We start from the raw sequence: 14,872 nt of genomic DNA on the forward strand, positions 1-14,872 counted from the left end.
AGCCCGCCCGGCGCAGCCACCAGGACTTCTCCCGGCAGCGGGAGGAGCTGGGTCAGGGCTTGCAGGGCGTCGAGCAGAAGGTGGGTACCCAGGCCCCCAACCTCCGTGCTCCCGGCGGCGGCGGCTCCCGCACACACAGCCAGGCCCCCTCGTGCCCTCCCGGCGGGGGCCCTCGCCGGCCCAGGCCGGGTGTCCTCCGCCAGCGGCTCGGGATCCCCTCGCCCCGGCCCTTTGGCTCCGAGGCAGCCCCCCGACCCTCTTTGTTAATGGCCGCTGAGGAATCGGCCCGAGGGATGGACCGCTTCGAGGATGTTCCGACCGCCTGGGAGGGTGGGCCAAGGGCCTGTCACAGGACATTAGCGGTGACCTGTAAGGAAGCCGGCATGCTCTGGGGAGCTCATTCTTTTTGGATTAGGAACCGCTGAATGGGCAGAGTTGTCTGGAGAGGAGCTTGGAAGGGAAACCAGCGCATCCCTGGAAGCCTCGGGCAAGGCCGCACCTCTGCTCTCCTCGTGGGAGACATCTGAGCCAGATTTTAATAGACCCGGAGCCCGGGGATAGAGAAGCTAGTGATGTTACTCGTTTGTATAGTTCTGATGAAATATTTCATCTCGTTAGGCCCCCTGCGCTTTATTAGACTAGTGTACCTAAGTGGGCCTTGGAAGTATGATAGCATATTTCAGCCTTAGAGGAGAGGAACGGCCAAAGATACTAGGTCACACTGGTGAATAATACAGAGGTACATTTATATGATGTTTAGAGGGCTTACTCACTTATTATCTAATCCTCATAGCAACCTTGGGAGGGAGGGAAGGAGAGAGGACTGGCAGTTTTGACTCTGTTTTCCAGACCAGAAAATTGAGATTTAGAGCTTAATTGACAAAGACCGCGACTGTTGAGTGGCAGGTTGCATGACAGCCTTGAGGCCACTGGGGCCTGTTTCAGGTTCCAATGGACCCACCTTTCAACAGGAAGCTGCTTAGGGTCTACCTTTTCTGATTTTTCTTTTTACACCAAGTGCAGCTCCTTCAGCCTCATTCCCCCTCCTCTGTCCTCCACTCATGTCATTGCTCAATGAAACTTGGTTGCATGATTGAAACAAAAAATCCCGCCACCTCTTCTGAGCCCGGAACTGCTGCCTCCTTTTCCCAGCATGCTGCCGGCCCTGCCAAGTTTCTATTGACTGTGTAGAATATGCGGGACTAGGAATTTCCTCTTAAGACTGGTGGAGCAACTGGAGTGAGTCATTTTGCTCCATGCTGCAGGCCAAGGGAGATGACTTTTTGAAGGGAATTAAGTAGGCAGCGCTGCTTTGCCTATCTGGAATGTCAAATCATTCTTAAAAAATAGACATACTGCTGAAGTATCATCAGTAGGCTCTTTGTTTCCTCTCTTGATCCACCCACTTACCAATCAATCATAATATTTGGTGAAGTCTGATAGTCGCATGGCTCCTGGTAGGCCCTGTGGAGGGTATGAAGGTGCAAAGGACAAATCCTATTTGTGAAGCAGCCCACAGGCAGGTTTTGGTTGAGGGTGACTGCTGTGTGAGTTCAGAAGAGAGAGAAGGTGGAGTTTGCCCAGGCCTGTGACCCGGTGGCCAGCGTGGTACCAGTCTAGATCTATATGGTGGTGGATAACTGTTGAGAGATGGCATAAGGAACACACAGGCTTGTTTGGCAGACTCTACATGGCCATCCTGCCCGCAGCAGAGTAAAATTTAGGAGGCTGTAAGAGGGGAGGCTAAAGATGAGGCCCAGATGGTGGAGGTCTTGAGTTGAGGCAGGAGAAAGAAATTGAGGTTTATTCTTTCTGCTTCCTCCCTGTCCCCTCCCTTATTCTTCCATCTGGTTCCCACTCTTGCTCCATCTCAGCTTTGTACAGATTCCCTTTCCTTTTGGGTACTCAGTTCTCCCATCTCCATAGTAAGGGGAGGACTCTTTCCAGGTTTTCAAGAATCCACCTGGCTATAAACCATTGAAATTATGACCTTTCTTTTTTAGTAGTGTAGAGGCTCATATTTAATGCCTCATGTTTGTTGTGCATTCATCTGACTCTCAAGGTGCTAACAGGTACTGATAAGTACTGATATGATCCCCTTTTCACAGACCGGGAAGGTGAACACCAGGAGGCTGAGTAACTGTACATGGTTACACAACCAGCAGTGCTAGGATTCAAAGTGCAGTGAACTCCTAGAACACGGTTCACCACTTACCTATTCATTTTGCCATCTTTCCCATGCCTTGCTTAGTACCTAGTAGGTGCTCAATTAATGTCCATTTCATTGACTTGGAACATTTGCCACATAGGATCTTCCATTGCATGTGGTCACTTCTCTCTGGATCTCCAGGGTGGCCAGTAGATTTTACTTTGCCTTAAGGAGTGAGTAGTGATGGATGGTCCTCTGACAAACTAAGTTTGAGCACCTTATTCCTCTGAGGATGAGGGTTTGGTTCTTCTCAGAGACATATTCTTACTGTATTATTATTATTCATAATTAGTCTTCGCTGTGGGCCAGGTGTTCCCAGTTACCCTCTGAGACATGAGCACCACTGCACAGATAGGCCAGCTGAGTCTGGAGCAGTTGTGTTGCTCATTCAGGGTCATGTGCAGACCCTCGGTGGTGGAGCTGGGGTTGGAATCAGAGCAGTGTGACTTTGAAGCATGCTATTCCACTGCCCTTTGGGGTGCCCACCTGATCTCGTTCTCAGATGCTCTCAGATGTTCTCAGACCTGGGCATGGCCCCAGTCTGCTGAATGGGCTGAGAGGCTGGCCTGTTCTTATCCTGAAGATTCAGCAGGCACAATTAGGCGCAGGGCTTCAGAAACCCTGATTCTGCTCTAGGCCCTCTGAAGGGCTTGGGTTGCCTTGGCAGATCCAGGGTGGCATACAGTGATTTTAGAAGTTGGCTTAAGGCCGGTGGGGTCAGTTGAATGAGACTAAGAGCTGTCTGTGGGCGAGTGAGTTCTCTGGTCATATTTCTTTGTTCTCTCATCTTGCTCTGGGCTAGGAGTCATGGCTTGAGGCTGAGCAGCATTTCTAGGCACTCAGTGCACTTTAAACATGCTTCTGCCCGGGTGTATCACTGGAGGCCAAGAGTGCAGTTTCTAAACTCAGACATTCTTGGCTTCTGATGCTCAGCTCTACCACTTCCCAGGCTCCTGCTTTGTAAAATGGGGATCAATAGGTGCTTCCATGAGATTATTATGAGGGTGGATTGAGATGATGTCTCTTAAATTTGCATAATTATTTACATCAAGTTCCTGTTGAATATCAACCACCGCTAACTAGTCTCTTACCCCGCCTCTACTGTGAACTCCTTGAGGGCAGGGATCCTGTCTTGGTGTCACTCTGCTCGGGCATCTTGTCCACCACTTAGTGGGCATCCCACATATGCTGGGGAAACAGATAAAATCGCTGCATATTGATTATAACGGGGTCTTTGCATGTGAAGATGAACAGCTCAGAAGATGAACAGCACCAACATAGGGAGACACTGTCTGTGCTCTTTTCATTGGTTTCATCTGTCATTTCTGATCTAGGTCCCTTCCTAGCCGTCTGTAAAGAGCCAGTCCAGGTTAGGAGTGACAGACGGGTTGGGGAAATGGACCAGCCTGGGCTTCTTCAGGCCTTGCTCTGTAAATTCATTCATTCTTTGATTCATTCAGAAAACACTGATGAACACCTACCATGTTTCAGGTGCTGTGCCTACCTGTTGACACCCCTGTTCTGAAATCTGTGCTTAGAACAGGCAGATTCTGTGATTGAATAACCTAGTTTCAGAGGAGAGCTGTCTCTGGTACCTTCTCAAGGTGTCCTTTATGACTCAGGTTATATTTGGTTGAGCAGGCAAATTGTCTAGTATTCTGGAGTCCCTGAGAACCTTATTCTAATCTGCTTTAAAATCACAGACTGGTAGAAGCAATAAAGGACTTTAGAAACCGATTTGTTAATAGATGAAGAACTTGGGACTTGGAATTTGAGTGTGACTTCCTTGTGCTCACAGAGCTGGTTATTGGTGGGACTGGAACTAGAGCCCAGGGTACTATTCCTAGTCCTGTAGTGTTTGCCCTTTGTCACTGGGCCAGGGGTGGGCTGAGCTACTCCAGAAAGATGCAATGATAATGAAGGTGACAGTTACTGTTTACAGGTTGCATGGTGATAAAGAATCTACTTGCTAATGCAGGAGACACAACAGATGCAGATTTGATCCCTGGGTCAGGAAGATCCCCTGGAGGAGGAAATGGCAACCCGCCCTAGTATTCTTGCCTGGAAATTCCCATGGACAGAGGAGCTTTGAGGGCTATAGTCCATGGGGTCGCAAAGAGTCTGAGCGACTGGGCACAGCTATGTGTTAGGCCCAATTTAAGCGCTTTATATATATTAACTCACTTTATTCTCACAAAACAAGCTAATGAATTAGATACTATCTTTGTTTCCATCCTGTGGCTGAGGAAACCAAGGCATAGATATGCTAAATTACTTCCCCGTGATCACAAAGCTAGAAAGTGTCCAAGCTAGGATTTGAGCATAGGTGGTCCCATTCTAAAACCCATGCTATTTTTTTTTAAAGCCCTTCATTATGGAAATGTTCAAGCATTAAGAAAAGAAGAGATCAATATAGTGAACCCTACTTTCAATAATCATCAATTTTTTCTATTTTATTTAATCCATTCACCACCCCTTCCTCCTTTCATTTTGTCCTGCTCAGTTCTGCTCAGCAGTTCTGACTGTTTTGGCAGGCCATTAATCATCATACTCTCAGCCTCTCAGGACATTAAACCTGCTCCCTGGAGTGGTTCCCAGGTCAGACCCTGTTCAGGGTAGAATTTATTTAGAATGAATGTATAGTGGCAGTCAGTATCATAATGTGTTCACAAGCCAGAAAATGCTAAGGGCCACTGGTCCACTGATCACATTTTCAGTTAAGGATGTGATTTGTTCAGGGCCAAAGAGCTAGAACTACCAAGCAGAGATCTGAACCTGGTCTCCTGCCTTCCTGCCCAGTGTCTCCCATGTGCCTCAGCTTTGTTTCTGTGAAAACTTGGGACCTTTCAGTTGCAAGAGCTAAAAATTCAGCTAAAATTGCCCTAAAGAAAGATGGAGGGAGGGAGAAAGATAATTTATTGGCTCAAACTTACTAGTTCCAGAGTAGATGCCTTCAGTATGGCTGTCTCCAGGGGTTTAAATTGTATCTTCAGAACTTGATCTTGCCCTCCCTGAGTTCTGCTTCCTTCTGTGCTGGCTTGATCTGTAGGCAGGCATTGATCATGTGCTGGTCTGAGCTGTTCCAGACTTCCCTCATCCTATAGCTAGCAATTCCAGTAGAAAGAGCTTTCTATTCCCAGTAGTTTTAAGAGAAGTTATGCAATTGACTTGCTGGCCTGGCTTAGGCCACATGCCCATCCCCTAATCACTGTAGTTCCAGGCCAGGGTGGGGAAGTGGGTGGATGGAAAGCATTGATTGGTCAGGCCTAGAGGGCTTGTAGTGGAGCCTTTGGGTTGGTCCCCCAAACCATATGGGCTGTGTGTAAGGATGGTTCCCCAAAGGAGAATTATGGTGCTGTTCTGTTGGAGGAGGGACCTTTAAGCTGGGCAGATCAAAAAAAATATAGCTGAATTGCATAAAACCCTTCAGCAGTTCTCTGTGGTTAACATCTGTATTTTGGTTATAGGTGCAGTCTCTGCAAGCCACATTCGGTACTTTTGAGTCTCTCGTGAGAAGCTCCCAACATAAACATGATCTCACAGAGAAAGCTGTGAAGCAGGGGGAGAGTGAGATCAACCGCATCAGTGAAGTTCTACAAAAACTCCAGAATGAGATCCTCAAAGACCTCTCTGATGGGATCCACGTGGTCAAGGATGCCCGGGAGCGCGACTTCACCTCCCTGGAGAACACAGTGGAGGAAAGGCTGACGGAGCTCACCAAGTCCATCAATGACAACATCGCCATCTTCACGGATGTCCAGAAGAGGAGCCAGAAGGAAATCAACGACGTGAAGGCCAAGGTCGCCTCTCTGGAAGACTCGGAGGGATACAAGCAGGATCTGAAAGCCTTGAAGGAAGTGGTTAAGGAAATACAAACCTCTGTGAAGTCCAAAGAGAAGGACATGGAGGCCCTGAGAAGCGCCATCCAGACCATGGAGTCGGATGTCTACACAGAGGTCAAAGAACTGGTGAGCCTCAAACAGGAGCAGCAGAGGTTCAAGGAGGCGGCCGATTCGGAACATCACACCCTTCAGGCGCTCACGGAGAAGATCCTCCGGGCTGAGGAGTCTGCCGCCCATCTCCCCGAGGAGATCAGGAGACTCGAGGAGGAGCTCGGCCAGCTCAAGGCCGCAGCCCTCCGGCCAGAAGAAGACGGGGCCTTCAGACCCTCCGAGGCCTTTGAAACGCTCCAAAAGGAGAGCCAAGGCTTGGACTCGCGGCTGCAGAGCGTGGAAGACGGGGTGCAGGCGGCGCGGGCAGCCTCAGCGCGCCAGGGCGAGAGCCTGGAGGCGCTGCGCGCTCAGAGCGAAGAACAGGCGCGGCGCTTGGCGGAGCTGCAGGAGCGCGTGGCCGGCCTGGGCCCCGACGCTGACGCCAAGGGCGGCCTGGCAGGCACGGTGCGTGGCCTTGGCGAGGCCCAGCTCTCACTGGCCGGTGACGTGGATGAGCTGAAGCGCCGCGTGGCCGAGCTCCCCGGCGCTGTGGAGGCTCTGCAGAAGGTGCAGGAGCAGGTCCACACGCTGCTGGGCCGCGAGGCCACTGCCGTGCCCCACCAGGACCTGCTGGACAGACTCTCCTCTCTCGACAACCTCAGAGCCTCTGTGGGCCAGGTGGAGTCGGACTTAAAAATGCTTAGGACTGCTGTGGACAGTTTGGTCGCGTACTCGGTGAAGATCGAGACCAACGAGAACAACTTGGAGTCCGCCAAGGGTTTGCTAGAGGACCTGAGGAATGACCTGGATAGGTTGTTTGTGAAAGTGGAAAAGATTCATGAGAAAGTCTAAATGGATTGCGTGTGCAGGGCACGGATGGCCAGTGCAGTTTTTCATGACCAAAAAAAAAAAAAGGCCCCTCCTCAACTCTCCCCCCACAGCCAGGTCCCTCCAAGACCCGCACTACCAGGACCTCCCGGGCCTTCCATGGTTTTGTGCCCGGTTAACTTATTTATGATGGTTACCGCGCACCAAGGGTTGTGCAAAAGTCTTCTGCTTCAGCTTTGGGGCTGGGGGCCGGTTTCCTGAAGGCACGGTTTCTGTGCCTCAGAGGCACCTTCTAGAAGGGATGTCTCTTCCTAGTGTCAGGGAAGAACCGTAGTGGCTGCAGTTGAGGATTAACAGAAGCAGATTAACCTCAAAAATCCTGCCTGGCTGGCAGATTTCAAGCAAAATGTGGGGGTAGGAGGTACCTTTCTTTTTAATTGTCTTTAAGGAAAATTCATTTTATTTTTATCTTTTTTTTAGTACTTCTGGCCGAGGTTTTCATGAGATGTCACTCACTTCTTGTCTTCCACTTCAAACTGGTTACAGCTCATTAAGGTCAGCTCTGAATTGAGAGGGGGACAAGCCCTCGGTTTTTAGTTGCATCAGCTGCTTGATGGTCGCCTCTGTGGGGAAAGGTGTCTTTTCCATTCCTGAACCATTTCACGATCTCAGTGGTAACTATGCAAAGAATTCAGCCGGTTCTGAATGTGAAGACACAACCCCCCACAGAGTCCCCTGTGGCTGACCCGTGTCACCTCTTGATAAGGCCCCAAATAGTGCGTTCAGAATAAGGGTTTAGAATCCCTGAGAGTCCTTGGATTCCTTCAGGAAATGTATTACGAGAGCTGCTCATAAAGGCATAGACTGCCTCCCCAGGGAATGGAGGCCACCATCTCTCTTTTATCACAATGTTCTTGAAGAGGTTTGCTGTCAGCAGACCCCATCCATCAGTGAGGACCGTGTGCATTTTCTGTAGCCATTTGCTGTTCCCCTTCCCCCTTTGAGCTGTACTGTTCTTTAATGGCTGTCTTGCCCTTTAAAAAAGAAAAAAAGAAAAAAAAAAGGAAAAAGAAAAAAAAGGTTTGTTTAGTTTACTGTGAAATGAACTGTATGGCTTATTTACAGTATTTTTAATTCTTAATAAAACACTTGAGCTTTGTTATGACTTTTCCAGAGTGGTGGTTTTCTGAGAATTTGGTAACTTTTAATGATGTATTAATGTGCAGTATTCAGAATTAGAAAGATGGGTAATTTTCAATTGTAAACTTTTTTTTTTTTTTAATTTTTCAATCAAGATGTCCTCCCTGTTAGGCCTGGGCACCTAGTTCTGATTTGACTATTAGCAGTTTTCTTTATAGGTCATTGCTTGACCCCAGTGCTTAACTATAGCAGAGGGTTACAACCCTGGCTTTCTGTTAGATTCTTGGAGCCTTAAAAAATACCTGGGGACCCTCTCCATAGATTTTGGATTCAGTGGGTACAGAGGGCTGGCACTAGCATTTTAAAGGCCTCCTAGCTGAGGGACTTCCCTGGTGGTCCAGTGGCTAAGATTCTCTACTCCCAGTGCAGGGGCCTCAGGTTCGATCCCTGGTCAGGGAGTTAGATCCCACATGTCACAGTTAAAAGAGCTTGAAGGCCACAGCTAAGACCTGGTGCAGCCAAATAAGGAAAAATAAATGTTAAAAAAAAAAAAAATCAGTAAAGTTTCCCTAGCTGATTCTAATGTGCAGCCAGGTTTGAGAACCAGTGTGTTGATTCATCTGTGTGACCTTTGGCCCCTGCGCAAACCTAGGAATGTTGACTTCTCAGGTTGCCGTACACCTACCACTCTATAACAAAGGATACTGTTCATTGAATTGAGTACCTGTCTGCCAGTGCCAGGTGCTTAGCACTTCATAGGCCTCAGTTTATTCCTTCTAATATTACCTGGAGGTAGGCAGTATCATTCCCCGTTTTATAAAGGAACAACAGGCTGGTAAATAAGCACAACGTACAGTCATTAGCTAGGAGAGGGCAGGGCTGAGGTTTGAACCCAGTCCCTGCTCTTAACTGTAACAGCATCCTCCACCTTCCACCAGCACAAGGGCAGGCCTTCATTGACCTGGGCAACACCTCCTGTCTGTTGGTTCAGAGACTGCATGAGCTCTTTTCTCTCCCAAAGGGAGAGAGGGCACAGGGGAGACCAAGACCTGAGTGCATACGGACCTTCAAGCTTCCACTCTGACTGGAGGGCCTCTCATCTCTGAACTTCTCTGTTGGTCATTCTGCATCCTGGGGTCAGCATCCCTAAGCCTTCACAACTCTTATTTTTCCCAAAGCAGTTTGCGCATCAAGATGGGCCCTTTATTAGTGTTAGCTATCATATCTGTATTTTTATTTTAAAGTCAAAGAGTTGATATGTATGTTTTAACAACTCATTTTGCCCTCTTTGGGGGAGGGTGCTGAGCAGGATAAACTCCCATGTTTGGAGCAAATTAAATTCTGATTCTCAGGTCGGTTGGTTACATCAGGCATATTCTTGCTCTTTTACCTTCATTTCTGCAGTCCTTAATCTCCGACTGTGGAGTAGTTTAATATATTCTCATTTAATATTCATAGTTGAAAACATCTACTAGGGTCAGAGAAGTAATCAGATATAAATTCAAGTGGTAAAGATAAAAGGAATGCATTATGAGATCTTACCCCAAATAATCACAATTCAGTCTTCCTCGTGACTCTCCTCACTTATTCATTCAGTGGACATTTGTTGAGCCCATAGCCAAACATTTTGCCAAATATCAGTGAATTCAAGATGGACCTGACAAGATCCTTGTCTTTCAAGGACCTATAGCTGAGTGGAATGGGAGTGACAGTCCTGAAAGCTGGTAGATGGCATAAGGAATCACAGGTGCTATAGCCAGGTCTAATGCAGTACAGAAGAGAGAGTGGCAAGTTCTGCGAGAGTTGGGCTAGGGTGGTTAGAATAGATTCGCAGAGGCCTGCGGGAAATCAATTGGAATGTGTCCGTGAATAATGGGAACACTCAGGAAACATGAGGCTGCCCCGCCCTTTGAACAGGGGATAGGCACAAGTTACTGAAGGCCTTGATTAAAGTGGATGATTCAGGGACTTCCCTGGTGGTCCGGTAGCTAGGACTCCATACTCCCAGTGCAGGGTGCCCAGGTTTGATCCCTGATTAGGGAACTAGATTCCACATGCCACAACTAAAAAGATCCTGAATGCCATAATGAAGATCAAAGATCTTACATGCCACAGTTAAGACCCAGTGCAGCCAAATAAATAAGAATAAATACTAAAAAACAAAACTGGATGACCTGGCACCAGGATAATCGACTGCAGTGAAATTCCCCAGGCAAGACTGGCAGCGTGCTGGTAAGGAAAGTGCTACCGTGTCGCATGGCACTTAGGATGGTGATGATACCTAACAGGATGACTGTGAGGGCTGCAGGGGGCCATGGGTGGAGAGGGTTTAGGTTAACACAACATCTGGCTATAGCAAGAACTCCAGGGCTCGTGTGCAGCCACACCAGAGGGTGAAAGATTGAAATACTTCTGTGCTGCTTGGTAAACACCTGCAGCCCCTAGTGCCTTCTTTTGGGACCACTAACCTTCCTGCAGTCCAGCAACCGGCTAAAATATGGATGTACTGGAACCTCTAGGACAGTGCTTCAGCCTCATGGCCAGCATTAATTCTGATGACTGCACACCCATGCTTTGACAGTGGTTAAATATTTAGAAATCACCCTATGTTTTCCACAAGAGCCTGTGGAAAAGACCCTGGAAAAGACTCTGATGCTGGGAACGATTGAGGTCAGGAGGAGAAGGGGCGTCTAGAGGATGAGATGGTTGGATGGCATCATCGACTCAATGGACATGGGTTTGGGTGGACTCTGGGAGTTGGTGATGGACAGGGAGGCCTGGCGTGCTGCAGTTCATGGGGTCATAGAGAGTCAGACATGACTGAGCAACAAGAAAATGTTTTCTTCAAAGCATGATTCTGAGCTATGGATCTAAATATTCAGTAATATCTGGACACACTGCACCCCTCCCCACCCCCATCCCCCTGACATCTCACAGGGTTCAAAACTAAAGTCATTGTTTTTCCCTGGAATCAGGGTAACCACTGCTCCCTCATTGCTTGAACTAGAAGCTCGAGTCCCTCCTGTCTTCCCAACTCTCCCTTTTCCTGTCCTTCCACATCATCTTGGATAGAAACCTGGACACAGCCACTCCATCCCACATCCCCCAGCCTTTACTCCATCACTGGATGGTCCCTGAATTCCAGCAGCAACCCCTGACTGCACCCTCTGCCTATTAATACAGAAACCTGGTTCATGCACTCACTATTCACTCACTACTTGGAGAGCACTGCTTTTTGTGGAACAAAGAGATGACAAGGAACAAGACATGTGGTTCCTGCCTTCATGAGGTTTACAGTCCAGCTCTGGGGAGGCAGTAAACGTGGAAAGAAACAGAGCTAAATGTACAAACTGCAGTCCGTATCTTGAGGGATATGAACAGCTCCTAGTTGGCCTCTTTGTCCCCAGCATGGTTCCCATTCAGGGAATCCCCAGTGGGTAACTGGTGTGATGTTCCTCAAAAGCTTTGAGAAAGAGAATGTCTCAAAAGTCAGCCTGTGTCCTTTCCCCCACTTAATCCTTCAGTGTCTCCCCTTCGGCTTCAGAAGAATATCCCAGTTAAAAACCTGTGCTCTTACAGACACAACAGGTCAAATATTGTATGATTCCATGTATATGAAATATCCAGAATAAATCTACAGCGACTGAAGGCAAGTTGGTGGTTGTGGGGGCAGAGGGAGGGGGAAGGAGTTGTGGAGAGCATCTGCTTAGCAGGCACCAGGTTTCTTTTGGGGTGATGAAAATGATACCATAATAGTGGTGGTTGTTACACAACGCTGTGGTCATACTAAACTCCATTGAATGATTCACTTTAAAATGTTTAACTTTTTATGTGAATTTTATCTCAATCAAAAAAATGGAAAAAAAATGGAAAAAACAAAAATAGAGGAAAAATCCTGTGCTCTGAATTACTCTAGAACTGATTTCTTCACTGAAAAATACCCAGTACTTCTTGAGTTTACTTTTTATTGAAGTATAACACGTGGGCTTTAAGGCATACACATCAGAAGTACACAGCTGAGTGAATTTCTACATGACACACCACGTGCTAACCACCAGATCAAGAGAGAAGTTTCCAGTACCTCACAAGCTTCCTATGCCCCACGGTCATGTCAGTTCCCAAGGTAACCACTCTTCTGACCACCATCACCATAGATTAGTCCATTCTTGACTTTTATATAGATTGAATCATACCACATAAGACCTGGAATTCCTTTTAAAAAAACTACATTGAGATATAATTCACACAGTACAAAATTTATTAAAATATACAATTGCTCTTAGTATATTTACAGAAGGCTGAAGACATTCTTATTTGCTAAATCTTGCCCCTGTCACATACTTTAAAAAAAAGGTGCATAGTAGGTGTTCAATAAACAGTATCTGTTTGCGGTCATAAGGTTTTTTGAACTGGACAAACAATGTTAGGGTCTCCATCTTGCTAGTCAACAACTCTGAGAGGACAAAGAAGTGTGAAGAGTGGTAGAAACCACTCCCCTCTCGGGCTGGGTCCAGAGGCGAGGAGGTGAAAACCACAGAGGAAGGGGCTTTGACTGCCTGTCCTCCTCCTCAGGCTGCATCTGGTCAGGACTGGATTCCACAGGCCACCATTTATTATCAACAGGGCAGAACTGTATTCATTCTGGGAGACAAGATGAAGGCTGAGGGCCCCTTTTCTTGAGAGATTCCCACACATGTATGAAGGATCACATGTAGTACGGCATGCAGTGGTAGAGGGTTGCACACAGGAGGGGCCGACGAGGCCCTGGACCTCTGTTGTTGCCTGCCCAGCATCAGTCCTCCCGTGTTTGGCAACAGCTCTTCTGTTTTTATTCACAGAATCACCCCTTCCCATTCCCAGTCCACTGCCATTTGATGAGACTGACTGTGATAAACACATGACCCAGGATTGGCCAGTGAGAAATCCCATTCTCCTGGTTTGATTTGTTCGAGATGAACAAGCCGACTGAAAAGATACACAAAGAAATACTGCTAGTGTAGACCCCCAAGGACTACACTAAAAAGATACACAAAGATCTTCCTGACCCAGGAATCAATCCGGGGTCTCCTGCATTGCAGGCAGATTCTTTACTATCTGAGCCACCAGGGAAGCCCTACACAACATGAGAGTTAAATGTTATCTGGGGCAAAATGAGGACTGTAGCCCAGAGACAGCACCTCAGATGGATAGCTCCGAGAGACTGCTCCAAAGAGGCAATGGGGGAAGGTCAGTATATAAGACTTTGGTGAAAGGGGAGCTTAATGCAATCAAGTGCTTATTTTATAAACGATTTTCTCCTAGTTATGAGGAACTGATGTCACCACGAAGAGATTTGGTGATTTTCTAGATATGAAGAGATGAAAGGATTGGATCATGAAATCAACTCCTGAAAATATCTATCTAAAGACCTGTTCTACCAGTTTTCCTCGAGCACAGAGTGCCTCACCCTCCACCCTGAATTCCCCTCAGAGGGTGTTGAAGGTTGGCAGCTGCGGCAGCACAGGGTTCAATCTCCACAGAGGCCGATGGCAAATGCCCTTGTTGTTGTTCAGTCACTGGCAAATGCTCTTGGCAAGTGTCAATTTGTAGTTGACAAATACATGTCCCAATCTCACCCATTGCTGCTGGGACTTTCTAGAAAGGGGTGCCCTTTGTCCACTGGCTGGATATAAGCCCACAGCAGCTAGGGGCCATCTTATGTGGAGAGATCACTGAGAATGAAGCTGGCATAGAGGAAAGCAAATCCAAGGGATGGCAGTAACTGGTTCCTTATGACATAGAATGAGAACCTGGATCCAGCTGTGCCCTAAAGCTCCAGAAGCCACGTTCTTTACTACATGGAATCGTACACCATTATGCCAACTTTTGGCTCCCCTGGTGGCCAGTGGTAAAGTATCTGCCTGCAGTACAGGAGACTTGTGTTCAATCCCTAGGTCAGGATGATCCCCTGGAGAAGGAAATGGTAACCCATTCCGGTATTCTTGCCTGAAGACTCCCATGGGTAGAGGAGCCTGGTGGGCTACAGTCCATGGGGTCACAAAGAGTCTGATGCAAGTTAGTGACTAAGCAATGACAACATGCCAACTTTCACATGGACACAAAGTGACGTGGAGCCATGCAAATGATAAGCATAATAGTACTGCTTATAACTAAAAAGACTGTTGCTGTTCAGTCACTAAGTCATGACTGACACTTTTGTGACCTTCATGGATTGACTGTGCCAGGCTCCTCTGTCCATGGGGTTTCCCTGGTAAGAGTATTAGAGTGGGTTGCCATTTCCTTCTCCAAGGGATCTTCCTGACCCAGGGATCGAACCTACTTCTCCTTCTTTGGTACCTGGATTCTTTACCACTGAGCTGCTAGGGAGGGAAACCCTGTAAAAGACTGTCAGTTCAGTCACTCAGTGGTGTCTGACTCTTTGAGACCCCATGGACTGCAGCACGCCAAGCTTCCCTGTCCATCACCAACTCCCGGAGCTTACTCAAACTCATGTCCATCAAGTCGGTGATGCCATCCAATCATCTCATCCTCTGTCATCCCCTTCTCCTCCTGCCTTCAGTCTTGCCCAGCATCAGGGTCTTTTCCAGTGAGTCTGTTCTTAGCATCAGGTGGCCAAAGAATTGAAGTTTCAGCTTCAGCATTAATCCTTCCAATGAATATTCAGGACTGATTTCCTTCAGGATGGACTGGTTGGATCTCCTGGCAGTCCAAGGGACTCTCAAGAGTCTTCTTCAACACCACAGTTCAAAACCATCAATTCTTT

General features: G+C 47.6%; 1 protein-coding gene across 1 annotated transcript in view; it reads left to right on the plus strand.

Annotated features, from left to right (window-relative positions):
- CKAP4 (cytoskeleton-associated protein 4) overlaps positions 1-8,134 on the plus strand; it is a 43,306-nt gene extending 35,172 nt beyond the window's left edge. The window contains exons 2-3 of the mRNA XM_010853459.1: positions 3-80; positions 5,677-8,134. Coding sequence (XP_010851761.1) covers positions 3-80; positions 5,677-6,993 — 1,395 coding nt within the window. The 3' untranslated portion in view covers positions 6,994-8,134. The remainder of the gene's footprint in view (positions 1-2; positions 81-5,676) is intronic.
- Positions 8,135-14,872: the final 6,738 nt, after the last annotated feature.

This window comes from Bison bison, unplaced genomic scaffold (genome assembly GCF_000754665.1).
Source record: "Bison bison bison isolate TAMUID 2011002044 unplaced genomic scaffold, Bison_UMD1.0 scf7180017864327, whole genome shotgun sequence".
Classification (NCBI taxonomy): domain Eukaryota; kingdom Metazoa; phylum Chordata; class Mammalia; order Artiodactyla; family Bovidae; genus Bison; species Bison bison.